This window comes from Bos javanicus, chromosome 4 (assembly GCF_032452875.1).
Source record: "Bos javanicus breed banteng chromosome 4, ARS-OSU_banteng_1.0, whole genome shotgun sequence".
Lineage (NCBI taxonomy): Eukaryota > Metazoa > Chordata > Mammalia > Artiodactyla > Bovidae > Bos > Bos javanicus.
Genome location: NC_083871.1, coordinates 93,454,273 through 93,481,678, shown reverse-complemented (window position 1 = coordinate 93,481,678; position 27,406 = coordinate 93,454,273). Strand labels below are relative to the sequence as shown.

At 52.3% G+C, this 27,406-nt stretch overlaps 2 protein-coding genes across 14 annotated transcripts in view; one reads left to right on the top strand and one right to left on the bottom strand.

Moving 5' to 3' along the window:
* Positions 1-879: 879 nt before the first annotated feature.
* Positions 880-13,761, bottom strand: IRF5 (interferon regulatory factor 5). 6 transcript variants are annotated; one of them, XM_061414659.1, is made up of 10 exons: positions 13,287-13,761; positions 8,681-8,787; positions 6,883-7,088; positions 4,492-4,681; positions 4,014-4,060; positions 3,508-3,541; positions 3,055-3,330; positions 2,424-2,816; positions 2,216-2,334; positions 880-1,919 (listed from the first exon to the last, which is right to left on the bottom strand). In XM_061414659.1, the coding sequence occupies exons 3-10, from the start codon at positions 7,075-7,077 to the stop codon at positions 1,674-1,676; spliced, it is 1,500 nt and encodes a 499-aa protein (XP_061270643.1). In that variant the 5' UTR covers positions 7,078-7,088; positions 8,681-8,787; positions 13,287-13,761; the 3' UTR covers positions 880-1,673. The 6 variants fall into 6 exon arrangements, with proteins under 6 accessions (XP_061270643.1, XP_061270642.1, XP_061270644.1 ...); XM_061414658.1 differs by lacking the exon at positions 13,287-13,761 and adding an exon at positions 12,531-12,656; XM_061414660.1 differs by lacking the exon at positions 13,287-13,761 and adding an exon at positions 11,822-12,457.
* Positions 13,762-16,215: 2,454 nt separating this feature from the next.
* KCP (kielin cysteine rich BMP regulator) overlaps positions 16,216-27,406 on the top strand; it is a 46,196-nt gene continuing 35,005 nt past the window's right edge. For 6 of the 8 annotated variants that reach the window (XR_009736022.1, XR_009736023.1, XM_061414642.1 and 3 more), the window contains exon 1: positions 16,219-16,305. The gene's annotated coding sequence lies outside the window, so the exon portion shown is untranslated. Of the gene's footprint in view, positions 16,306-27,406 lie in introns of all 8 variants that reach the window. The other 2 variants (XM_061414643.1, XM_061414644.1) reach the window with 2 other exon arrangements.

Below are 27,406 nucleotides of genomic sequence, written 5' to 3'. Positions count from 1 at the left end.
TTATTATTTTCTTTTAATCACTAAAATCTGCACAGGCCACTTAACCATATGAAGATGCTCATCCTTGTTCATAATGAGAAATGGTAGAGATACTATTTCTCACCTATCAGATTGGCAAAATCCAAAAAATTGGCATTATAATCTGTTGAGATTGTGGGGAAACAGCTACACTCAGAGATTTATCTGGATTTTGCAAATATTTAAAATTCGACACATTTTTATCCTTTGACCCAGAAATCCCATTTCTGTGGATTCATCCTAAAGATATACTGGCAAAAGTAATAAAAAGACATAAATATGCACAAGCTTATCCACTGCAGTGTTGGGAATTTAGATGAGAAGGACTGTGAATTGATAATTATTGAAGCTACTACATGGGAATTTTATACCATTCTCCCTACTTTCACAGATGTTAAAGATATTCCATAATAAAAAGATAACAGCAAAATTGTTCAGGTCAGAAAATTACATCTGTAAGCCAGATTCAAACAGTGAGCTCCCAATTTGTATGCATTGTCCTAATATATTTAATAGCATATGAACATACATAGGCTAACAGATAGTAATGGTCCTTAGGTGAGATCCAGCCCCTTTTCACCATTTCTTATGGGAAAATTGATTTGGACAGAATCTTAGACTCTGCACACATTTAAAAGTCCACGCCCTTGCTTCAGCCGGCTTCCTCCTGGAAAGCACAGCCAGCCAGCCGAGTGCTTGTGAAGGCCTCACTGACTCATCAGCCTGGAAGGCAGGCCCTCCCTGTGTCAACAGCCCCAGAGCAGGAGGGCAGGTGCTGGGGTAAAGAAAGCTAACTGGCAGGAGAAATACGGCCCAGTAGAACAGCACGGGAGCAACTGGTGCTGAAAAATAATGACTGAGTCTGTTTTTAATATTTATTAATCCAAAAATACATAAATGTCCCCTTTCTATCCCAGGTTCTTAGTTTCTCAAGGGAGGTAGCTGCCAGACTTAGTATCTGGTGTAATACTTAATCTGTCTCTGGATGTTGTGAGGAAATGAGGCTCAAACTCTGTGTGTGTGTGTGTGTGTGTGTGTGTGTGTGTGTGTGTGTGTGTGTGTGCACGCGCGCTCAGTCGTTCAGTCATGTCTGACTGTGAACCCAAGGATTGTAGCCCAGCAGGCTCCTCTGTCCATGGGATTTTCCAGGCAAGAATACTGGAGTAGGCTGCCATTTCCTCCCCCAGGGTATCAACGCTAAAGCTAGGGAACTCCGAAGTCAGGCCCATGCCCTGCAGAGGACCTGCCAGGGAGGTCTGACCCCCAGCACTTGGCTCTTCTTGCCCAAAGAAATGAGGCACCCACAAGAAGGGACTGCTCTGGGGCAACTCCCTCTGTACAACTAGGCCCCCTGAGTTGGCAGAGTTCCTTCCCTCCACAATGATGCTGATGGCCGAGTTCCCCCAGAGCCAGTCCAGGAGAGACATATGCAGGAAGACAGAGTCCTCAAAGCAAAACTGGCTTCCAGCTTCCCTCAGCTTCTGAGGAGAACCTGGAACTCAGGCCTCTTTTACCTCTTCTTCATGACCCAGATCCATTTCTGGAGACCCCAAGAAAGGACCCTGCTGCTCATCAGGTGCCCCCAGGAACTTTTGCCCTCCACATCTCTGCACAGCCACCCAGGAAACCTGGGCCAGTCACTACCTGCAGCCTCCTTACTGCATGCCAACTGGGTGCATGGGCCAGGGTCCCTGTGCAGCACTGAGGCCTGGCATGGCAGGGGTTTGGGCTACAGGCTGCAGATGCTGCTGGGACAGCCAGATGTGATGGAGCTCCTTGAACTGTTCCACCATGCGGTCTTTGAGGTCTGGGTTTGAGATCTGTAGCCGGATGCTATCAGCTGACCAAGAAAGCTCCCCCGAGAACATCTCCAGCAACATCCGGGCTGCTACGGGTACCACCTAAGCGGGTGAAGAGGAGACAGGATGGGGTGAACTGTCTGGATCGGCAGGGCTGTCCGATTGAGTTATGCATGAGGGGATCCACCAGAGGGCAGGTGGTAGTTTACATCCGCCAGAAGAAGGGGCACCAATTTCTACTTTGTAGAAAGGCAGCTTATGTGTGAGCAGTGCCGGTCATCAATTAACTCTGACCACTGAATTCACCCTACCCAGACAGCCCTGCCCCTCCTGGGGCAAGGGCCCAGGATTTCCCAATATTCAAAGCAGAGTTCAGGAGGTTGATGATGGGAGTATACCTGTACAGTGATGAGCTTCTTCTCCCGGGGTTTGCAGTCAGGCCACTCCTCCCCAAAGCAGAAGAAGATCTCGAATGGAGGTGGGGTGTTGGTCTGGCCCTTCTGGAATAGGATGAGCTCTGCATTGACAGTAAGACCCTAAGTCAGAGGCGGACACCAGGCCCCTGGATGAAAAGAGACCCAGAGGAACATGAGGCGGGGCCCTCACCATTGAGGAAGTCCTCCAGGCTGAAGAGCTTGGTCTTGACCTCCCGCTGGATGGGGTTGGGGTGTGAGCCCTGGGCTGAGGCGCAGGGCCCGCTCCAGAACACCTTGCACTGGCACAGGCGGATGGCATACAGATCCTGGCCTTGTAGCTGAAGGATGAGCCCACGGTCCAGGACGTCCAGCAGCTGGTTGGTATAAAAGCGTTGCTTCTCGCTGGGGATGTCCTCGGGGCTGGGGAAGCGCACTTGCTCCAGGCTCACCGGGCCAAAGAGCTCCACCTGCTCCTGGGTGGCTTCCAGTTGGCTGTAGAAGAGCCGGCAGCCTTGAGGGTTGCTGATGGTGAGAGCCCGGGGTGGCCGTCCCCGGTACTGGAACTTGATCTCCAGGTCGGTCACTGCAGGACAGAGAGGCAAGCCCATCCCCCCCATGAGCCCCATGCCTCCCCATTCTGCTGCCCACTGATCTCTCCCTCTCTCCCCTGCGGCCAGGCCATCATCAGTCCTCCCCACTTCCCTCCCAGCCAAGCAGGGACTGGTATGGGCATTTTTGTTCTTCTCTTCATCATCCTCCACCCTCCTAGCTGCTCCTCCGTGCCCGCCCTCCCCCCGCCCCCACCTCCCGTGGGTTCTTACGAGGCAGCATGTGGGGGCTGATCAACAGGTCGGGCAGGAGTTGTTCGCCTGTGGGGGCCAGGCTGGTAGACAGGGACCCAGGCTGCGGTTGCGAGCTCGGCAGAACCTCAGAAAACACCTCCCCAAAGTCAGCGGCATTGCCAGGAGCAGGGACCAGCAGGTTGGGGCCTGGAGCAGGGGGGGCCAACACCACAGGTGGCTGGAGAGTGGGTGGCCACTTGACATCCTCTTTGGGTAAAGAATAGGGTGCCATGGCAGGGCCAGGCTGCACTGCTTCTATAGAAGGTGGGAGTGGACAAAATTTTAATGTCACTTCTAGGAACTGCCTCCAGGCTCACCTACTCCCAGCCCTGGGCCAGCCCCCAGCCTCCCTTCAGCCCCCTCCCAGGTACCTGTGGTCCCCGCAGCTCCTCCTTATACTAGACCCCCAACCACACCACCTCCCAGCCCCACCTGTGATGCTCAGGCCTGGTAACATCTTCTGGAGCTGAAGAGAAGACACAGGCAAAGGAGGAGCGAGGAGGCCAGAGAGAGAAGGAAGACAGGTTATTAAACTGATCCAATGCTGAAGAATGAGACCCACAAGGCAACTCCCTGGTCTTCAGCTTAGGCGAGGCCAGACACTCAGGCCCAACTCTGCCATCCCAGGCATGTCAGTAGGCTCTTGGTACCCCAGTTTCTGCCTCTGCAGGTGGGAATACCTGCTAAGCCCCAACTACTGAGGCTGAGACCATGCGCGAGCATGTTTTCTACCAACAGAGTCCCAGGGAGGTTCAAGGTGGTGACTTTGTTCTTGTCCCCAGAATCCCAAGAGAAGAAACCCAGAGAAGGGCTGCAGAAACAGCAGCAGGCTCCAGAGGAATGGAACTGCCCAGTCCTGCAGTGGAGTGGGACAAGCAGCCAGGCCTAGCGAGGCCCAGGGCGGCGGCACAGGCTGCCAAGTGCACCCCTAAGCTCACCTCTTCCTCTTCTTCTTCCTCAGCGTTATCCTCACTGGGCTGTGACTCTGCAGAGGAAGACAGAAATGAAAGACTGGAAGGGAGTCAGGAGGGGAGAGGGAGGCTTCAGGGCTCCAGGTGGCTTCTCTCCTGCCCAGAGCTGCCCAAACACAGAGGGAAAGGCCACACAGCCACCAGCAATCACTGGGGACACCGCCCTTGACCCCACGGCGCTCCCCTCCCTGGGTCACCCGACCTACATTCACTGGGTCACCTGACCTACATTCACGGAGCCAAGAACCAGGATCGGGTGAGGAAATCAAACCCGGTGGGGAGGGGCCTGGTCCATGCCAAGCCGCTCCTAGCCTCACCAGTGATCCACTCCTGGGAGCCCTGGGTTTCTGCCCGAGCGGCACGTCCCCAGCCACTGCACATTGCAGGGGCCCCAGGCCTCCGTGCATAGCCCCCTAGGTGGCCCACATACAGCCAGGCAGGATACCTGCGGGAGCCGGGCCATTGGAGCAGACCTCGTAGATCTTGTAGGGCTGAGGCGGCATGTCCCGGGGCCCATCATAGATGAGGCGGAAGTCACGGCTCTTGTTCAGGGCACAGCGCAGGTTGGCCTTCCACTTGGCCGGATCGGCCTCGTCCACCCCCTCGGTGTACTTCCCCGTCTCCTTGGCCCAGGCCTAGAGCAGGAAGACAAGACAGACAACCACAGAGAACCTCTCCCCTCACTGAAGCCCAGCCCCTCCAGGCCAGGGGAAGTCACTGCTGTGGATGAGACCATCACACAGGCTGAGCCCAGCGCCCATCTGCAAGGTGGGAGTTAGGAAGCCAGTCTCTTACGGTTCCAACAAGCTAGAGGAATTCTAGATGCTTTGACAGGCATCATATTCACTGGTCTTAAGGTGGCAAACAGGTATAATCTCTAAGGAGGATGGGATAACATGGTGGATGAGAGGGGCCTGGAGAAGAACTGGGTTTGGATCGGAATGTGCCACCGCCACCTGTGTGCCAGGGCCATGTCACTTTGCCTCTCTTTGTTTCGGTCTCCCCATCACAGCACCTGCCTCATGGTGTAGTGGTGAAGACTCAGGCTTAATGCCCATAAAGCTCTCTGAACTGTGTCTCCCCTTGGGATGGACTCTGTACACTTGGGCTGTTGGTATTATGATGATAATGATTTTTTTGTGGAGGGGGGGGGCCTCACCATGTGGCTTGCGGGATCTCAGGTCCCTGACCAGAGACTGAATTGGGCCATGGCAGTGAGAGCACTGGAGTCCTAGCCACTAGATCACCAGGGAACTCCCAGTACTGTTATTTTGGAAGGTAATTTAGTTGATCTCAGGATTACACATTTCCATCCTTTAACCCAGTAATTTGACTTCTGGGAATTTATCCGACAGATAAAGATGCATCCACACAAAAGCTTGCGCATATAAGCTTATTCATTGCAGCTCTGTTTCTAAAAGAAAAAGACCCTCAATTATCTAAATGTCCATCAATGGGGGCTGGTTAAATTATGGCCAACCCATAAAATGGAATATTGAGCAACAAGAAAAAAAAAAGGAGGAAGTTTTTTATATACTGACATGTTGTAATCTTCAAAAAATGAGGTGCAGAAGATGTAAACATCTACCATTTTTGTCAAAAGTAGGGGAAAGGATCGGAGAAGGCAAGGGCACCCCACTCCAGTACTCTTGCCTGGAAAATCCCATGGACGGAGGAGCCTGGTGGACTGCAGTCCATGGGGTCACTAAGAGTTGGACACGACTGAGCAATTTCACTTTCACTTTTTTCACTTTCATGCATTGGAGAAGGAAATGGCAACCCACTGGAGTGTTCTTGCCTAGAGAACCCCAGGAATGGGGGAGCCTGGTGGGCTGCCATCTATGGGGTCACACAGAGTCAGACACTACTGAAGTGACTTAGCAGCAGCAGCAGGGGAAAGGATAGGCACATATTTGCTTGCATATGTACAAAAATCCCTCAGGAAGGATAAACAAGAAACTGAGAATACGAACTGTCCCAAAGGAGGATGTTGGATGTCTGGGAGACTGTCTCCCATTTGGGAGACTTTGCATTTTACACTTTTTTAAATGTTGAATTATGTGACCATGCTACTTATTCAAAAATGAGAAATAGATTTGAAAGGAACCTTGAAAAGACAAACACTAAGTGCAAAAACTAAGCAACACGTGGCCAAAACTTTAAAAATTAGCATTCTCTTCGACCCAGAAGTGTTTAACTCTAGGAACTAATCCCAAAGAAAACCATTTGAGATGTGCCAAGGATAAGAGTTTAGAGGGTGTCCATGGCAGTGTGGTCTTCAACATGGAGACACTGAAAGCAACCTAAGGTGTCCAAAATCTGGCATTTAGTGACTAAAGTGTGCTCCCTGCTCCGATGGAACATTCAGTGGCATTTGAATGTGGCATTTGTTGGAATGGGAAAGCCAGTCCTGATGTTGGGTGGAAAATGCAGGTTACAAAATAGAATCTATAGCTTGATTCCATCTTTGCACTTCATATACACATGGAGAAAACTGATAATACAAGCAAAAAATATTCATAGTATTAAGATTATGGGGGAATTCTGTGGTCCTTTAAGCATATGTGTACACCAAATGTGCATCCTGGACAGGTGCTCATGTGTGATGAAAAAGCACAAAGAGGAAGAGGGGGAGGAGTTACCTGAAGGTCTCCTGGGGCCCCTCAGTCCTCACCTTGCTCCAGGGATCGGATTAGAAAGGTTGCCCAGTGGTGATGCCTGCAGCCCCTTAGCCCCGGCCTGGGGTCGCTGGCCACAAGGCAGCTGGAAGAGTGGCCAGTCTGATGTAGTGGGGAGCCCTCTTCTAGGGAAGGGCCTTCAGAGGCCCAGGGCTTACCTTGAAGATGGTGTTATCTCCATCATGGCTAGGGCCGTGCCGCGTGGCATGGCGCCAGGGGATGTAAAACAATTTCTTTTCCCCGTTGACCCACTGAAGCCCTGGGTACTGGCAGCTGTTGACCTGGGCCACCAGCCAGGGCTTCAGCCGCACGCGCCGGGGCGGAAGCAGGGCGGCGGGGGCCGGCTGGTTCATGGCACAGGCGTCTGGCAGAGAGAGCAGGGGGCAGTCAGTACACATCAGAGGGCCGAGCCATGGCCCGTAAGACTCCCCCTCTTCCTCCCAGCACAGGAGGCCAGAGTCGCTCCAGCCTGTCCAGATGCTTAAGTCAGTTTTCCTCTCTAAGCACCAGCTTTCCTGTCACAAGGTCCCTGTGTCTGGGCTTTGTGTTTGAGGGAAAGGAGGGAGGGGTACACAGCTGGAGTGGACACTGTGGGTGTCCCACCCAGATGTCCTGTGCCCGGCGGGGCAGCAGTTCCCCAGCTGCTGTGAGTCCAAGCACAGCACAGAGCTGCCCATTGCCGGAGAACTGCCCTCAGCTGCCCCACTCCAGGGCCAGGCCACCCCTCCACTCTGTGGGGGAGAGCCCACAGTCAGTGACACACTCAGGGACAAAGGGCTGGTCCCCTTGCTTCAGGCAGAGCAAATGTGCGCTCCAGGGTCCCCACAGGTTCTAGCTGAAGCCAGTCTCTGGCTGAGCCCACATCCTTGCTTAGCTTTCTTCTTGCTTCCTCTGTTTCCCTCCCTCTCCCTCACCAAACCAACTTTCAAGAAACTCTGCTAAGACAAGGCAGAACCTGTGAGTCAGGGAGGGGTTTCCACACCCAGTCCTCAGAGCTTCCTTCCTTCCTTGGTTTCCCTCAGGGATGAAGCTTCCCACCCTTCTCCGACCTGGATATCTTGAAAGAAATCCCATGAGCCAACTCCATCTACCGCCCGAATCGCTGGCAAGGACAGTGGCCACCAAACTTAGAACTTCTGCTTTTCAAGGCAGCAGTTTCCTAGACTCTGGTTCCTCCACCAACCATGCATTCATTCAGCAGCACCTTATGTTTGCTGTGGGATCCACACAGATAGGGTCCCCACCACAGCAAGTGCCACCCCCCACCCCAGGCCACAGACTTGCCTTCCAAGTCAGAGGCCAGCTGGCCACAGGGAATCCCTGCCTCCTCCACTCTACCTGCCAGCTCCACTCCCCTCCAGACCCTGGACTGAAACTTCTCTTCACTGTCCTGAGCCCACTTTCACTCTCCTCCACTCCTGCGTGGTTTCTCCCCTGCACTTGCCCCTCACCTGTGAGCCCAGGGTCAGCGACAGAAGGGACAGAGCCAGCATAGCCCCCCGTCCTGAGACTCAGAGAAGACTCTGTCGATGGGCAAGGAAGGAACAAAGGGCTGATCCACGATGAGAAATGAGGCTGCCTCCCACCCTGGGCCCTAGGTTTCTGAGCACATGTGAGTTAGGTGGGCGTGCACTTGTGTGTGTAAGAGGACACACACTGCGCAGGCACCATGCTCCTCTCCCACTGCCTTGGTCCACCCAGCCCCTGTAGAAGATGCTGCACAAGTGACGGAGAGGGAGTGGTGGCCATGATGGTGGCGTAGGGATGGGGTGGGCCGGGGTCTTTCGCAGAAGTCATGCTTCCTGGAACAAGGGTGCCAACACTAGCCCTCCCGGCCGCAACACTCACAGCTCCCTCTCCAGAGCGCCATGGGCTGCCCTGGACTCTCCTCCACTGAGACAAGTGGGGCTCCTATTCCGTCCTGCACAGCCTCCCCCACCCAGACGTCTCGCTTACTTTCCAGGTCAGTGGGCAACCTCTTCAAGGGCAGGAGTGCCTCCGGTTCTTTCTTCCTCACCACTCGCCCCTCCTGGGCATCTGCATTTACTGGACCAAAGTAGGACCTAAGGAAGGCCAGCCAGATGTTGGAAGCGTCCGTCCTCCAGCTGTTTATCATCCCACCCCCACCCCACTGCCACCCCAACCAACCCTGCCCTCCCCAGGATCCTCCTCCGACTCAAGGTGAGACCAGACCCAAGAGGGAAGCTGCGAGTGCTGTGAGGCAGTGAGGGTCTGAGGTGGGCAGGCTTGTCGGGGAAGGGATGACTGAAGGAAATGAGGTATCTGGGTGGCTGATGTAAACACTCAGTGGGGTGGGGATGAGAAATACCCCCGTGTGGCAGAAAGACTAGGGTTCAAGTCAAGACCAACACAGCCTCCCCTGCGACAGACTACATCCTTGCTGAAGAACCTTCTGACAGCTAAAGCCACCCAACCACAGGCTGGACTGTTGCTGGGAGCAAAGGCTTCTGGGAGTACACAAGTATTGGTGGGCTTCCTGGCCTGCACTGGGATACACACACACACACACCATCATCCAGGCCTGCTTCAGAATGTCCCCTGAAATTCCCTGCCCAGAATCTTTCTGGGTTGTGGCGGCTAAGTGCCACCTCCACGCTGCTAAGGATTCTTGTCTGTGGGCCTCTCCCCAGAGCAGTGCCCAGCACTGGGCTGGGACAGAGAGGATGGGAGAGCACCCGGCCCTGCCCCCAGGTCTCAGAAGATGAGTGGCTCGGTTCCCCTTTCTGCACTAGCCTCCACCCAGCCCTAGGGGAAATGAAAGTGGCCAGACCGGACAACTCGGAAACCTGACTCACTATGAGCTGGGGGAGGGAAGGGATGTGGAGAAAATCACATTTGGGTCCCCCCGACCAAATGCTCCATCTCTCATCCTGTAGCCCATCCCCCAACCCTCAAGCCCGCTGGCAGTCATCATCCATTGTATGATTCACAGCGTTGGAGAGCTTCATCCAATTTGTGTCTGCAGCATCCCCACGCCTCCCAAAGGCCTGGGTCCTAGAACAGATAGGTGACAGTCACAGCGGCAGGCCATTCTGGCTGCGAGAAGGTGGACCGAGGAAAGTTCTGTTGACAGAGGGCAAGGCAAGCTTCCCTGATGACCCCCACACATGCTCGGGCCTGCAGCTGTGCCAGAGGTGGTGAACTGGGAGGCCAGGAAGATCGATTTCTCTGCCCAGGGCAAGGAGGAAGTCAGGGCAAGGCCCGCCGCACTGCTCTACAACACAAGCCTCTGACATTTTGGCAGTAAGGTGCACCCCTTCTAGCAGCACAGGGAAGGGAGAGGAAGGGAAGGGAGCTCTGGAGAGGGCCTCCCACCAAAAGCCTGGCCATGGCCAAGAGAGGGTCTGCCCAGCATGCCACACAGGGAGCTTCAGCCACAGGTTTCCCTGCATCCGGGGGCATCAGGACCAGGCTCAGCGTCAGCTCCCCAAGGAGGCTGCTTGCTGCCTGGAGATGGACTTAGACCTGATGCAAGCTATCCCAATGCCAGGAGTTCTGAATTTCAGTGCCTTTGCGCTCCATCCTGATAGAAGCAGTCACTCAGATCCCCAGGGGGTCCCAGAAGCACAGCCCTGAGAAAGTCCATTCTACATCCCTCCCCCACCAGGAAAGCGGCTCACGAGGTAAAGAATCTGCCTGAAATACTTTGCTCTAGAATACCAGGTTCTATCTCTGGGTGGCGAAGATCCCCTGGAGGAGGGCATGGCAACCCACTCCAGTATTCTTGCCTGGAGAATCCCCTGGACAGAGGAGCCTGGTGGGCTACAGTCCATGGGGTTGTAAAGAGTCGGACACAACTGAGCAACTATACACACACACACACACACACCCCTCGTGGCTGCTGGGAGGAGGACTTGACTTCCCATCAGGATGCAGGCTGGTCAGGGGGTCTGCCCTGATTCCTCAACAGCTGTGCAGGTTTGCAACCCCCAGACTAGCCTTGTGGATTAGAACCCTGAAAGATGGAGGAAAGCCGGATGAGCATACATCAGCTTCCATGGAAACATCAAAGGAGGAGTGGCCTGCTGAGGACCTGTTAATGTTAAGTCACTTCAGTCGTGTCCGACTCTGTGTGACCCCATAGACGGCAGCCCACCAAGCTCCTCTGTCCATGGATTTTCCAGGCAAGAGTACTGGAGTGGGGTGCCATTGCCTTCTCCGGCTGAGGACCTGAGGAAGGCCCTATTATGGGGAAGGGGCAGCCCAGGAGCATCTCTGGAGCTGCACGGGCCCCACAACTCCTGACCTCCCAGGAGCCAGCCACAAGGGAAGCCTGAACACTGTGGGTACCAGGGACCCCCTAGGGGAGGAGGCTCTGCAGCCCCCAGTACTGCGCGATCAGCAAGCCCTTGCACCTCCTGAATTTGATTCAGACGTTTCCCGCAAACTCCACACCAAACTCCTGGAGAAGGCATGGGTGCCCTGCGCCCAGCGAGACGTTAAGCCCCTCCCCCTCCGGGGGAGACGAGCTGAGACTCCAGGGCGGCAGATGCGGGCAGAAGGACGCTTCCCTCGGCTTCCTCTGGGGGCACGGTGGGGTAAGGCCGAGGCGCAGGGCGGGGAAACCCCAGGGTTCAAAAAGGGTGGTTTCCCAAGGCTTCCCTCGACTTGCTGGGAGCCCCAGTAGCCAGTCCTATAACCCTGCTCTGGCCGGGCTGCCTCTCCCGGGAGACTCGAGCTTTCTCCATCGACGCCGCCCTCGTCCTCATTGGTCCTGGTCACTCATCCCCGCTCTGGGAGCGCAGGGAGCCCCAGCTCGGCTCTGCTCTCAAGGCAGTCCCCGCAGGTGCCGCCCGGGGCGGCTTGGCCGCGCCTCCTGGCCCAGCCCACTAACTACCCCCACTCCCTCCCCGGCCCGGAGCGCTGGTTTAGGGTCTGCCTCTCCGACCGCTCCTCAGGGTGGAGGCGCCCCCGCCCTCATCCCCGCTCTGATGGGCGCAGGGTGGCGGCGAAGCCAGGGAAGTCCCCTCCGCCCCAGCTCCCCAGGGCCAGATCCGGTGCCTCCGGGGCCACAGAGACAACTGCGCGCCCGGGCCGCGCAGGTGTTCACCGTCTCCTATCCCGCAACACGCTCACACTGGTCTCGCTTTCCCTCCACTTTTAGATTCTCGATTGTTTCCTTCTGATGTTCGGGGGAAGGCTGTAGAGGAAACTAGTCTACGAAGTATCTCGTCCGTGGTTCTTCTCGCTCAGGAGGGTCAGCACTTTCTTTTCTCTGCTGCAAGTAAAAGGACAGCCGGCGCCTCGCCTGACACCATCTTCCTACCCACTCTCTGCCCTAATTCTTGCCATTGGCCTTAAGATCCAGGGAGAGATGAACCTCTTAAACCTCATTCTCTTACTGGAAAGGATGAGGGGAGGGCTGCCCGGGGAAGGGGGATCGGAGCGTACAGAATTCTAGGGGGAATCGGGGCTTTCCCTCCATGGCCCCAGCCGGGCGCTGCCCATCCACCGCGAAGGCGAGAGGAAGGGAGAGAAGCCGGAGAGCTGGCGCCCCTGGCAGCGGTGCGGACTCCGCCGTCCGCGCCTCCGGGCTCCTCGGGTGCCTTCTGGACCAAGGCTGCTGGTGCGGGACACCGTACTCTGATCGAGAAATAGGAGGCATCTTGGAGGCCCCCACAACGGCGGGGCGCGTCCTGCCTTGGGCGTTCCCCACCCTGAGCTTGGGCACCTGGAAGAGCCGGACGCTGACCCCTCCCGCGCGCCCGCCCCGCTTCAGTCCCCAGCCCGCCGCCGGCAGGTGCCCCGCGGGCGCGGAGAGGAGCGCGCGGCCGCCTGGACCTACCTGTCTGCTGTGCGCCCGCGTGGCTGCGCCCGGGAGCCCTGGCCAGGCGGTGGGGCCGAGCTGCGCTGTCCTGAAGCCGCGCTGTCCTGGAGCCGCGCGGGTCCGCCCGCCTGCTCGCCACTTCCGCATCACCCGCCCCCGCCCCTGGGCCGCGGCCGCCCAGCCTCGGTGCGCCGGCAGCGCCCCGCCCTGCCCCGCAGAGCCACCCTGGGGTCCCCGCGCAGACTCAGCCACCGAGGGACGGGGCTGAGCCCCGGGCCAGGCTGGTTCCCCTGCAGCCCAGGGCCTGGCGGAGACGCCCGGCAGCGCGGTGGCCTGGACGGACTGCTGGGCTCCTTGAGAAATCTGGAGGCGCAAGAGTCGTTCGACAACCTCAGCCCCCCAACACTACCCTGCCATACTGATCGGCTGGGCCCGGGAACTTTCTAGCCTGTCCCTCTGGGAGCTCTAGATCGGTGCGGACACTGGCGATCAACCGAGCCATGTACGAGCGCGGTGGGGGTACTAGTCGCCCCTGGCCTTCGCCCCACGCGCCCGCGAACCCTTCCGAGGGTCGCCCAGTACCCAGCCACTGGCATCCAGACTCAGACACTCGCTCCACGAGGTGCCTACAGACAGGGATGCTCAGGCTACTCTGATTCTTTCTAATCCTTAACCTTCGCATCTGCCTGCCCCTGCTCCCCCTCCCTGATCGCCTTGGGGACCTCTGTGAGTCAGCGCTTTGGTCTCTTGTCCCACCTCTTCACTCACGGATACCTTGACCATCCGTCTGCCGGTCTGAACGTTTTCTGGTTCCGCAGGCAGGCCTCGCTCGCTGGTCGCAACCCTCACACTGTCCAGTTACTTCTCCTGGAGCATTCTTCGCTTTGGAACTCCTGCTCCTCTTCAAATTTTGTTTCAGCATCACCTCCTTTGAAAAGCTTACCTTGACTTTGTCTCCTAGGTAGGGTTCCCAGACCCTAAGGCCTGTCTTCACTGGTTTTCACTTAGGAGTTTAATGTCTGATTTCCACTAGAATCAGTTTACTCAGGAACCACACCTGTCTTTTCATCTCCTATTTTCTATAGTAATTTTTAATAAAAATACATTTTTATATGAAGGAAATTTATGTCAATCGATTACATCTTAGATAGAAACTAAAATACATAAGTTCTAGAAAGTACTCTTTGCCCTTTAAAGTTTAGCGCCTGTATTTTTAACAAACACAGCATAGCAGTTAGTTGATGAATCAGAACTTTGACCTTCCCTTCCCGCCTCCATCTCTGTAGAAATACCTGGGTTAATCTTCACCCCTGATCTTGTATCATTGCTCGTTACGTGTTGTCCTTTTTCTCCTCTCTTGCATTTCTCTCCTTCTCCCCCACTCTTGTAGCCCTAACATAAAATAGAAATATAATCTTATATAAGTATTGTATTATTTGTATCTGTTGAATATGTCACTATTTAAGATTTTTAAGATTTAAAGTGTGAATGCAGAAAATGAGGATAGGGAGATCGTTCTATATTTCTTTCTTTAAAAGTGAAACTGCTATTTAAATTGACCAACTCTTAGCAACCCGATGGACTGCAGTCTACCTACCAGGCTCTTCCATCCCTGGGATTTTCCAGGCGAGAGTACTGGAGTGGGTTGCCATTGCCTTCTCCAAATTTGAAGAAAGAGTGTAGATTTGGGAAAGAGGGGACATGAGGTCTAGAGGCGTCAGTGTGACAGTGCTGGCCGAGTGGGGGACTTCAATTCCAAATTGAAAATAGTTGCCCCCAAAATACAAACCTTTTTCATTGGAGGTGAGTCGTGCTTAATAGGAAGTATTCTATGTTGGACTAGAAAATATATCTGGAATGATCGTCAAGAAGAGTCTTATTTTATTGCTAAATACCCCCCACACACAGTCTAAGGGAGGCTAAGACTAGGATTCTGCACCCTGCCCGCCCCCAGCACTATCCCCAGTCCTCAGGTGAGGCCCCCCACACTGAGAGCCCCTGAACTTTGTCTAAAACCATTTGGGGGATTTCCCTGATGGTACAGTGGCTAAGACTCTGTGCTCCCAATGCAGGGGGCCCAGGTTTAATCCCTGGTCAGGGACCTGGATCCCACCTGCTGCAAATAAGACCTGGCACAGCCAAATAAGTTAAAAAAAAATAATCCTCTGGAGGCTGTGTGTAGAAGAAGGGGCACTGCCCTTGAGCGTGCATCCACTTCTGCTGTGTTCAAGCTCAGGGGCCTTAGGCGGGTCCTGTGAATCTCATTTCCTGCGGTAAAGGGGGAGGTGATGGTATTATTGAGATCGCAGCATTGGCATGAAGCTCCAGGGCCAGGGGCTATGCAAGGGCTCCACACCCCTTGGGTTCTGCCTTCCCCAGGTTCAGGGGAACCTGAACCAAGAAGCACTCTGGGCCAAAGACACGGCATCAGGAGGACGGGGTGGAGACAGAGAGCATCTCTCAGGCTCTTCCAAAATTCAAGGGTCCCCTTGCTTCCGGATGCTGACTTATGGTGAGGCTCAAGCAAAGGAGAAGTGAGACTGCACCAGTGACCCCATGTGATCACTCCAAGTTCCCCCTCAGTGGGGCCGAGGCACACGGGGAGCGAGGAGACGTGGCCTCCGCAGCGCTGGGAGCCTTGGCAGAGATGTGTGTCCAGGCCTCTCACTTCCAATGGTGAGACAGCCTCTGCCCCCACTTCCCCTGCTTGGGGCATCAGATTGAGGGTGTGGTGAGAGGCCTGATTCCGGTTGAAGCCACGGTGCGTGTGTGTATGTGCAGGGGTTGGGGGTGGGGGGAGCCACATCACCAAAGGGAACCGAAAGCCCAGTGTGAGTGGTGGGGAGAGAACCTAGAGGTCCTGCAGGCAGCCGGACAAGACCCCCTCCCGACTCTAGACCCGTCCCCTCAACACAGCCCAGGGACCCATCCCCACACCCACCCTCCAGGAGACCTGGCCCCTCAGTCTGGGCTGTCAGGCTTCCCGGGGGCCGGCCTGGCCCTTAGATATTCACCCCCATTTCTGGGAACTTGTTGGCGAGACACTGGGCTCTGGGATCCAGCTGGCCCGAGCCATACCCTGGCTCTCCCCTCTGGAATGGTCTGATCCTAGGCAAACCTCAGACTCCGAGGACCCCCAAGTCCTCGAAATGTGAGAATGATAACCTGAGAGTCACAGTGAGCCCTTCGGCCAAGCCAGGTGAAAGTGGCCAACCAAAGTCCACTTGGTCTAAATACCCCTGCCCTCCTGGAGCTTCCATCTGTGGAGCCAGACAGACAGTCAGTGCCTCAGGAACAGAGCTGGGCCAAGGGCGCCCCGTGGTTGCTGCACAGGCTGAGCAGAGGCGCCACGTGGTCTGACCAGGCTTCATGCTGCCACTCTGGCTCCTGCCTGCAGAGGACATGACACCATATCTGACACGCATCACCATGGCCCAGGACACCACAACTGGGGCTTCCTTCCCCTTTCTCACTAAACCCTCCTCCTCGGAGCACTCTGAGGTGTGAGCTGGAAGTCCCCCACTTGGGCAGCACTGTCACACTGATGCCTCTAGACCTCACGTCCCCTCTTTCCCAAATCTACACTCTTTCTTCAAATGGCCTGAGTCCCAGGAAGCTCCGCCACCGCCCTTGTCCATCCCCAGGCCCACTGAGAACCAATGCTACTTCCCTTTTCCTCCATGGTCAGCCCCTCTCCTCTCCCTAATCCTCAACAATCTGGCGCCCACCCTTTGCCCATGGATTCTGCTCTGGACCTTGGACCCACAGCTCCAGCAGTCCCTGAAACCCTCAGGTATGCCTCAGAAACTCCAATCTCTGCATCTCTTTCTCACTTCAACCCTCAGATCCTGAGATTTCACTATTGCTTGAGTTTCTCCCTATCCACTGTAAATAAATGTCCTGGCAATCTGCTCCTAGCTCAGCTTGGTGTCTTAGTGTCCTCCTCGACCCCATGCCACCTGCCCTCTGCCCTGCCTCTTGGTGCAATCGTCATTGGTCCTTCTGCCAACTGTCCCCCACTGAGACATGAGGATGCCTTTCGCCCAGATCCTCATCTTCGCACCCCTTCCTCCCATCTGCCCTTAGTCTGATTCAGACTCTCCTACAATATGCTTAGTTCAGTGCTTCGCTCAAACCACTTCCCTCCCCTCTCCTGGGCTGTGTCAAGGAAGGGGCCAGGGCCTCCATCCTTCCTGCCAGTCTGGAGGACTCACTTTAGAGCATGCAGCTGTTGGACAAGGAGGAAAAGAAAGAGAAGGAAGTCCAACCTGGAAACAGCAGCCCTCCAGGGCTCTGGCAGTGGAAATGGCTAAGGCCCTGCTTTGTGGGTACGGAGGCCACCCCAGTCCCACGGGAACCAGCAAATGGATTTCAGTGTTCCAGCTTGTCTCAAACAGACTTGGCTGAAGCCTAGACTTGGCTGAAGCCTAGGTGTCCCCACCGGAGAGAGGGGTCCCATCTAGATGCAAGAGGACCACCCATCATAGATGTGGGAGGCAGGAGGCCCCGTGGCTTCTCAGCCAGATTCATCTCAAGTCCCTGAAGCTTACAACCAAGGCTCAGGATCCCCCTTGGGGCAGAGACTATTGTCCCTCTAAGGTGGAGGGTGTGTGTATGTGGCTCAGCTATGTTCAGGATGGCAGCATCAGCCCAAGGACACAGGTGGCCTCTTCTCAGCTCACATCTGGACCTCAGGATGGTGGAATGAGGCCAGAGCCACCCTGGATGGGAACGGACCCCCAGGATGGCTCTGGGAGTCCAGAGGAGGCACTCTCTGACCTGGAGGGGCTGGTGCATGAGATTATGGGAGGGAGCAGGGGGCAGGATATTTGTCCCACGTGGCCTCTCAACACTTCATTGTGGGAAGGGGATGCCCAGGCTGTCCCTCTGGCCTCCTAAGGGATGGGCTGGCTGGGGGTCGTGGCATGAGCACATCACGTGTGTAAAGGCAGGGCAAGGAGCTCCTGGGGGGCCAGGAACCAACAGAGCTGTGGGTACAGGTGTTTGGTTCTTCCCAGTCAGGTACCCTTGGGCCAGAGCTACCACCCTGTAGGAATCAGGCCTGGTGGCCCAGTTGGGGAACCCCTAGGCTGCTCTGCTGCTTCTATGGCCTCTGATGTTGGGGGCAGAAAATCGAAAGCAGAGGGCCCTGAAGGCTGAGGACTCTGGAGGTGGGGGAGGTCTCCTAGGGCAGGACCACTCCTCCCAGAGAAGGGGAGTGGGTTAGGCCTCACTGGAGAGGAATCCAGAGGGAGTTCTTACCAGGCCAGTGTCCTGGAATCTCAGTGTTTCACAGTTTTCCAAGTCAAGAGCCAGCTGGCACTCTGATGCCCACCCAGGACCCTGTGCCAGGCAGACTGGACCCATGCCACACTGGTGGCATGCAGGATCCAGGAGTCTCTGCTGATCTGTGTCAGTCTGCGGACCATCCTCCCCTACTTCTTTCAGCCTATCCTCCTCCCTTTCTTCTGAAGCAGCACTTCCAAAGCTTCAGGGAAGGCGATATGGCCTGACAGCTTGTCCAGGCCCATCAGTGACTTCCAGGACAGGGACAAGTATTTACTGTGTAACCCATTATCCACCAAACACGGGTCACATTTGATTCTCATAACAACTGTGCAAGGCAGGGATATGTACTATCTTCATTTCTTTTTTTTTTTTTTTAATACAATGACTCTTTCTAAGTCCTGGGACCCACAATACTCCTCTTAAATGCATATTTTCTCTTTTTGCTACAGAAGGCTAACATTTTATTCTCTCAGTGATCTATTAACATAATATGTTACCATCTTTCTAAACTCCATATATATGTGTTAGTATACTGTATTGGTGTTTTTCTTTCTGGCTTACTTCACTCTGTATAATAGGCTCCAGTTTTATCCACCTCATTAGAACTGATTCAGATGTATTCTTTTTAATGGCTGAGTAATACTCCATTGTGTATATGTACCATAGCTTTCTTATCCATTCACCTGCTGATGGACATCTAGGTTGCTTCCATGTCCTGGCTATTATAAACAGTGCTGCGATGAACATTGGGGTACACGTGTCTCTTTCAATTCTGGTTTCCTCAGTTTGTATGCCCAGCAATGGGATTGCTGGATCACAAGGCAATTCTATTTCCAGTTTTTTAAGGAATCTCCACACTGTTCTCCATAGTGGCTGTACTAGTTTGCATTCCCACCAACAGTGTAAGAGGGTTCCCTTTTCTCCACACTCTCTCCAGCATTTATTGCTTGTAGACTTTTGGATCGCAGCCATTCTGACTGGCGTGAAATGGTATCTCATAGTGGTTTTGATTTGCGTTTTTCTGATAATGAGTGATATTGAGCATCTTTTCATGTGTTTGTTAGCCATCTGTATGTCTTCTTTGGAGAAATGTCTATTTAGTTCTTTGGCCCATTTTTTGACTGGGTCATTTATTTTTCTGGAATTGAGCTGTAGGAGTTGCTTGTATATTTTTGAGATTAGTTGTTTGTCTGTTGCTTCATTTGCTATTATTTTCTCCCATTCTGAAGGCTGTCTTTTCACCTTGCTTATAGTTTCCTTTGTTGTGCAGAAGCTTTTAAGTTTAATTAGGTCCCATTTGTTTATTTTTGCTTTTATTTCCAATATTCTGGGAGGTGGGTCATAGAGGATCCTGCTGTGATGTACGTCGGAGAGTGTTTTGCCTATGTTCTCCTCTAGGAGTTTTATAGTTTCTGGTCTTACGTTTAGATCTTTAATCCATTTTGAGTTTATTTTATCTTTATCTTCATTTCATAGATGAAGACACCGAAGTTCAGAAAGGTTAGGCAGTTTCCCCAAAGGCACACAGCAACTAGCAAAATGAAGCACTGGGATTTAAACCTGACTATGAGTGATCTTTTTTTTCTCCTTTGCTTTTCGCTTCTCTTCTTTTCACAGCTATTTGTAAGGCCTCCCCAGACAGCCATTTTGCTTTTTTGCATTTCTTTTCTATGGGGATGGTCTTGATCCCTGTCTCCTATACAATGTCACGAACCTCATTCCATAGTTCATCAGGCACTCTATCTATCAGATCTAGGCCCTTAAATCTATTTCTCACTTCCATTGTATAATCATAAGGGATTTGATTTAGGTCATACCTGAATGGTCTAGTGGTTTTCCCTACTTTTTCAATTTAACTCTGAATTTGGCAATAAGGAGTTCATGGTCTGAGCCACAGTCAGCTCCTGGTCTTGTTTTTGCTGACTGTATAGAGCTTCTCCATCTTTGGCTGCAAAGAATATAATCAATCTGATTTCGGTGTTGACCATCTGGTGATGTCCACGTATAGAGTCTTCTCTTGTGTTGTTGGAAGAGAGTGTTTGTTATGACCAGTGCATTTTCTTGGCAAAACTCTATTAGTCTTTGCCCTGCTTCATTCCGTATTCCAAGGCCAAATTTGCCTGTTACTCCAGGTGTTTCTTGACTTCCTACTTTTGCATTCCAGTCCCGATCCAACCAGTCCATTCTGAAGGAGATCAGCCCTGGGTGTTCTTTGGAAGGAATGATGCTAAAGCTGAAACTCCAGTACTTTGGCCACCTCATGCGAAGAGTTGACTCATTGGAAAAGACTCTGATGCTGGGAGGGATTGGGGGCAGGAGGAGAAGGGGACGACAGAGGATGAGATGGCTGGATGGCATCACTGACTCTATGGACGTGAGTCTGAGTGAACTCCGGGAGTTGGTGATGGACAGGGAGGCCTGCCATGCTGCGATTCATGGGGTCGCAAAGAGTCGGACACGACTGGGCGACTGATCTGATCTGATGAGTGATCTTTGATCACTTTAAAGTCAGACAGACCTTGAAGTCAGGTCACAGCTGTCTGATCCTGGGCAAAGCATTCAGCCTCTATGAGTCTCAGTGTCCTTGTTTGTAAAGGGGTTTAACACCCTACTGTCAGGAAAGAACTGCTATTCAGTAGGGGGGTTGGGGGGTCGGGTTGTCTAGCCCAGTGCCTGGCACACAGCAGCAGAAGTGATGATAATTTAAACATAGCAGCAGCTACTCCCCAGAGTACATCCTGTGTTCTGCTGTTTCTGGGTGGCTGCCTCACTACAGCCAGCTGTCCTCACTGAGTCCCTGGGGTAGGCAGAGCCAGAGAGGCAGGCAGATCCCACCCTCCGCCAGCCCAGAGCATGCTGGGGCTATCCCCCCACCTCCAGCTGCCGACCCAACACTGGGAGAGGAGAGGGAGCCGACTGCTAGGGGCCTCCTTCCTCATGCTCAGGCCTTGGGGGATGGTCTGTACAGAAAATGTGGCCTGTGTGTGCTGGGGTATGCTCATGGCCCCTAAGAGAGGCTGCCCACTCCCCAGTTGCCTCACCCTCAGAAATAGGCCCAGAAGAAGGTGTAGGGTCACAGAACAGAGCTGGGTGGGTGGATGGGGGACTGTGGGAAGGGGCTGACTGCCAAGGGGGGGCAATATGAAGTGATGGGAAGGGTTCTCTATCCTGATCTGATTGTGGTGACAGTTATACAACCCTGTGCATATGCCAAAACTCAGAACTGTACACTAAAAAGTTTTCATTGTATGTAGGACATTAAAAATAAATAAAAAGGGCACTCAGAAAATCCAAATTCTACATGTCAAGAAGTTTTAGGAATAGAGACTTCCCTGGGGGTCCAGTGGCTAAGACACTGTGCTCCCTGTGCAGGGGTCCTGGGTTTGATCCCTGGTCAGGGAACTAGCTCCACATGTCACAAGACTTTGCATGCTGCAACAAAAGATCCTGCATGTGGCAACGAAGATCCAGCACAGCCAAATAAATGAATAAATAAAAATAACTATTTTTTAAAAAGAAGTTTTAGGAATAGGAATAGCTTAAGAAATGTATTTAGCTTGTAATTTTCTTTTCATGGAAGCAAAAGACCTATATATGGTAAATAGGCCTTAAAGAACTCTTTCAGTAAGTCTTAGATAAAAATTCTAAATAATTTTTAAAAGAAAAGTAAAAGAACAGGCTCAGCACACAGACACTGGGGTGATGATTGCCCCGACCCTCTCCATTTCTTCTTCCCTCTGCCTGGCTCTTCCACCCTTCCTCTGCTTGTCCTGACTTCCTCCTGCTCTCAGGAAGCTGAGTACTGTCTCTGGGGTTTGATGACTTCTCACAGGCCCCCCGACTGCCCCAGGGACTCAGAAAAAGGGGCCACCTCAGTGTGGGCAGCTCCAGATAGGAGGCGTATGAGGCGAGGTTGTGGCAGGATGCAGGTAAAATTAAATGGAAGCAAGTTTAGAATATTTGCAGAGATATGAACAAGATTGGGCTTCCCAGGTGGCGCTAGTAGTAAAGAACCCGCCTGCCAATGCAGGAGACATGAGATGCAGGTTTGATCCCTGAGTTGGAAAGATCCCCTGGAGGAGGGCACGGCAACCCATTCCAGTATTCTTGCCTGGAGAATCCCATGGATAGAGGAGCTATCCATGGATAGGCGGGGTTACAGTCTGTGGGGTCACAAAGAGTCAGACATAACTGAAGCAACTTAGCACACATTAACAGGATTGACAAAGCCACCGTGAAACTTCCAGGCCCCCAAGGTGAGCATCAGTAGGGAACTGTCACCATCCACAGAGGGGCTGACCTCCAGGATCCATGGCCATGCACGATTGGGGGGGGAGGGGGGAGCAGGGGGGGCTCCATCCGTTCCACCCTCCTGTCCTCCTATTTTTTTCCAATGCCTCCCCTTAGCCAATTCCGCCCAGAATTCAGAGGCCAAGGGACCCCATGTCACACAGACCCAGCAGCTTTGGGGAGTGAAGTAGAGCAGAGAAAAGCAGAGGGTAGTGAGGATGGTGGGGCAAGAGGTGAGAAACCAAAACGCTGGGAAGGGAGGACTCTCCTGGGGAAACTGGGGGCATACCCTGGTCCCATGGTTACCTCAGGCTTCTACCGAGGGCCAGCCAGCCATCCTAGCTCTTCCATGGTGGGAGCTCCTGGATGAATGAATGATAGATGGGAAAAGGAATGGGCGACAGAATGAATGGGAAGGGGTCTGTTTCTATCGGCACTAAGAACAAGGTGGGTCCTTTTCCCCAGGATTTCCACCTTTCCAGGCCTTTAAGGACTACTTCCTAAGTACCCACTTTGGGGCCCTACAGAGGACCCTGAGCAAAACAAGCTGAGGTCACGGGCTGGGCAGGATGGGGCGTGGTGGGCCATCAGGTACAGGGGGAGCCTGAGGGTCCTGCAGGATAAAAGGCCTGGCTCCTCCTCTGTTTCCCCGGAAACCTGCCCCGGAAACCTTCCCTCCCCAGACCCCACCTTCTCCATCGGGGAAGGACATGGGCCGGGTTCACTGGGCTCAGTCAGGCGTTGGCGCTGCCGAGGAGGGGAGGAAACCGAGGGACCTGTCATTCTGAGTAGCACCCGTGTGCTCATCCGCGGAGCAGCGGCCATGCTCCCCAGAGCGGGTCTCCTGGTTGGGGGAGCAGCGCCTGGCCTTGGACCCGCACACGCTCTGAGTGCCCCGGGAGGCGGGGCTGGTAGCTGATGGGGAAAAGGAGGGTAGCCACCATTCCCACTGAGCCCTGTCGCCTGTTGGTCCCTGGGGGCCGAGGGGAACTGTGGACCAGCTCAGGGGTCCACACTGGGAGGTATCTGAGGGGCAGGATGGAGCCACAGGGGCAGCTACCTGGGAGCCTGACTACAGGGCTACCAGTAAGTCCTGCCTGGACCTTAGAATGTTCATTTCCCTGAATGTGGACCTCTGCCCTGACTCAAAATCTGAGGTCCGTGCAGCCCCACAAAGCTCCATCACAACTGCAGCCTGGGGCCACCACCCTGTGGCCATCTCCCTGGCTCAGTCCTGCCTCCTGTGGCCCATCTCTAAGGCCATTTTTCTTCAGGCAGCTCCCCTGCCCACTTGCTCTGCCAGGACCTTTCCCGGGGACAACTTACCTGGATGGGACGGAAGACAGTAAACTGTCCACAAGGAAGCCCTAGAATAACCACTAAGAAAACAGAAAAAAGTTTTTTAAAAAAATCATTAAAGGAATAATTAAAATGTTATACAAGAAATTACTGACTTGGAACTTGCCTTGTGGTCCAGTGGTTAAGACTCCATGCTTCCAATGGAGGGGGCATGGGTTCAGTCCCTAGCTGGGGCACTAAGATCCTACCATGCAGCATGGCCAAAAAAAAAAAAATTCATTTAATACAAAAGGAGGCAGTCTAGGAGAAACAGAGGAACAAAAATAGGAATGATATATTTAGAAAACAAGTAAAATCCCGAATGCAAATACAACTATATTAGTAATGTGAATGAATTAAACAGTCCAATAAAAAGGCAGAGATCATCAGACCAGATTTAAAAACAAGATCCAACATAATACTGTCTATAAGAAGGATACTTGGAAGATACAAATATATTCAAATTGAAAGGATGGAGAAAAGTTTTATCATACAAACAGCAGCCATAAGAAAACTGGAGGCACTATAGTATCACCAGACAAAATAGATTTTAAAACAAAAAACGTAACTTAAGGTAAAGATGGACATTTTATAATGATGAAAGTATATTCCATCAGAAAAGTGACCATTATAAACATGGGTACCTAACAACAGATCCTTACTCACTCCATATACAAAAACTAACTCAAAATGGATCAAATCCTATATGGAAGAGCTAATACTATAAAACTCTCACAAGAAAACACAGGGATACATTTTTCTAACCATACACTTGCCTATATTCAAAGCTATGGTTTTCCCAGTAGTCATATACGGATGTGAGAGTTGGACCATAAAGAAGGCTGAACGCCAAAGAATTGATACTTTTGAATTGTGGTGCTGGAGAAAACTCAAGAGAGTCCCTTGGACTGCAGGGAGATTCAACCAGTCAATCCTAAAGAAAATCAACTCTGAATATTCATTGCAAGGACTGAAGCTGAAGCTCCAATACTTTGGCCACCTGATGTGAAGAGCTAACTCATTGGAAAAGACTGCTGTGAAAGATTGAAGGCAAAAGAAGAAGGGGTTGGCAGAAGATGAGATGATTAGATAGCATCACTGACTCAATGGACATGAATTTGAGCAAACTCTGGGAGATAGCAGAGGACAAAGGAGCCTGGCGTGCTGTAGTCCTTGGGGTCGAAAAGAGTCAGACATGAGTTAGCTGAACAACAACAACCATATACTAGGCAATGATTCCTTAAATGTGACACCAGAAGTACAAGGCACAAAAGAAAAAAACAGATAAACTGGACTTTACCAAAATCAAAAACTTTTGTGCTGCTAAAAAAAAACAAATCATAAAAAATAAAAATGACCCACAGTATGGGGGAAAAATATTGGCTATCTATATACCTGATAGGAGAAAGCAATGGCACCCCACTCCAGTACTCTTGCCTGGAAAATCGCATGGACGGAGGAACCTGGTGGGCTGCAGTCCATGGGGTCGCGACTGACTTCACTCTCACTTTCCCCTTTCATTGCTTTGGAGAAGGAAATGGCAGCCCACTCCAGTGTTCTTGCCTGGAGAATCCCAGGGACGGGGGAGCCTGGTGGGCTGCCATCTGTGGGGTCGCACAGAGTCGGACACGACTGAAGCGACTTAGCAGCAGCAGCAGCAGCAACATATACCTGATAAGTGACTTGTATCTAGAATATATAAAGAACTCTTACAAAAAATAATAAAAAGACAAGTAACTCAATTTTTTAAATGAGCAAAAGACTTGAATAGACATTTCTCCAGAGAAGAAACATAAATGACTAATAAGCTCATGTAAAGATGTTCAACACGATGAGTCATTAGACAAATGCAAATCAAACCACAAAGAAATACCACTTCACATTCACTAGATGGCTATCATCCAAAAAATCAGATGATAATAAGTGTTGTCAAGGAAGTAGGGAAATTAAAACCCTCATACATCACTAGGCTTCCCTGGTGGCTCAGACGGTAAAGAATCTGCCTGCAATGCAGGCGACCTGGGTTCAATCCCTGGGATGGGAAGATCCCCTGGAGAAGGAAAAGGCTACCCACTCCAGTATTCTGGCCTGGAGAATTCCATGGACAGATGAGCCTGGCAGGCCACATTCCATGGATTGCAAAGAGTCAGACATGACTGAGTGACTTTCACTTTATCACTTATCACATCCCTGGTGGGAATGTGAAATGATGCAGCCAACTTTTGAAAACAATTTGGCAGTTCCTCAAAAAGTTAAAGTCACAGTTACCATATGCTGTAGCAATTCCCTGCCCAGTAATATCCCCAAGAGAAATTATGGCGTCTGTCCTCACAAAATCTTGCACACAAATATCCATAGCAGCCAAAAAGCAGAAACAACCCAAATGTCTATCAGCTGATGAGTGGATGAATAAAGTATGGCACATACACACAATGAAATATTACTTGGCAATAAAAAAGAATGAAGTACAGATACATGGTACAAAATGGATACATTATGAGAACATTATGCTAAATGAAAGGCTGGACAAAGGGCTACTTACATGAAATGTCCAGCATAGGCATACACATAGAGAAGAAATGTAGTCGAGTGGTTGCCTAGGACTGCGGTATGGATGGTGGCGGGAAATAGTGGGGGAAATGCTAAAGGATGTGGGGTTTATTATAGATAAATGTTCTAAAATTAATCACAGTGATGACTGCACAACTCTGTGAATATATTAAACTATCAAATTGTACACTTTAAACAGGTGAATTTATGGTGTATGAATTATATCTCAATAAAGCTGTTACCAAAAGCCCCAGATGAGTAGGAGTTTGAGATCAATACTGGATGCCAAGACATCTGGGGCCTCAAGATGGCCCCAGCTGTGGTTTTGACCCACTGGCCTCCATCCCCTCACCCTCTGACCCCCTCTCTTCATATGACCTGGAGTGGACAGCTGCTATTTCCCCTCCCTCAGCCTAAGATCTTGCTTGTGTCAAAACTATGGAGTGGAGCTATGGTGCTGAGTGAGGTCAGGGCCTTTGTCCAGAGGCCCCTGGCAAGTCTTGGCCCAAACTCCTGCAAGATTCTCTCTTCTGGCCAGCCTTCATGGGAAGGTCTGCATGGGCAGCTTCTTTCCTACCTGCAAAGGAAGTCAAGAGGCAACCATTCAGTCACATTTCTTTACACTGCCATTCGGGGACAGGACCTGGAGCCATGGCAGCCACGTGGGGCTGTGTGCTGCACAGCTTGAGGAGGCCTCATTCCCATCTCTGCCATTGTGAACCTATTACAAAACTTTCCAGCCCATGGAAGGGAGTAGGCTGTCTTGTTAAGCTCTCCTTTTCACTAATTTGCACAAGGTTGCCTTACAGTCTGAATATGTGCTATGTAGCCACTAGCTACACAAAGCTATTTGTATTAAAATGAGTTAGAGTTAAATAAAGCTAAAAATTTAGATCCTCAATTGCACTAGCCAGGAGCCTCGTGGGGCTCTTGTATTGGACGGGACAGATATAGAACATTTCCGTTGTCACAGAAAGTTCTATTGGACTGTGCTGCCCAGAACCAGCAGAGGAGGTTTTATGGGATCTTGAGAGCAGGACTATGAGGCATTGGAAGAAGAGAAATGGGTGGGAAGAAGAGGAAATTGCAGGCAGGAAGCCACACATATTTCCTCTCCTCTTTGCCCCACCCTCTCAGCTTCTTCATGCCCTAATGATGTCCCCATGGGTCATTATTTGTGAAAAAGAAAGTCAAAAAAGAGATTGGGGAAGTCCCAGTTTCCCCAATCAGCCCAAGGCTGATTGGCAAGCTCCCCTCCAGGCTGGAGAAACTCGTGGCTTCGAGGTCCCTGTGTGGTGCCTGGAAATATTCTGCCAGTACTACCCAGCTCCAGGTGCTGGCTCTGTGGCAAGGTTCAGATAGGCAATCTGACTGCACTGGTCTCTCTTTACCAAAAAACAGTAGCAGAAAAACAGACACACTCCTAA

What these genes read in the sequence shown, in the direction of transcription:
- IRF5 (XM_061414656.1), bottom strand. Translation starts at nt 7,122, where the DNA reads ATGTGTACTGACTGCCCCCTGCTCTCTCTGCCAGACGCCTGTGCCATG. An exon ending in GAGATAACACCATCTTCAAG is followed by an intron (nt 4,682 to 6,882) that starts GTAAGCCCTGGG and finishes TTCCTGCTCTAG; the next exon opens with GCCTGGGCCAAGGAGACGGG. An exon ending in ACCAGGCCTGAGCATCACAG is followed by an intron (nt 3,331 to 3,507) that starts GTGGGGCTGGGA and finishes CACCTTCTATAG; the next exon opens with AAGCAGTGCAGCCTGGCCCT.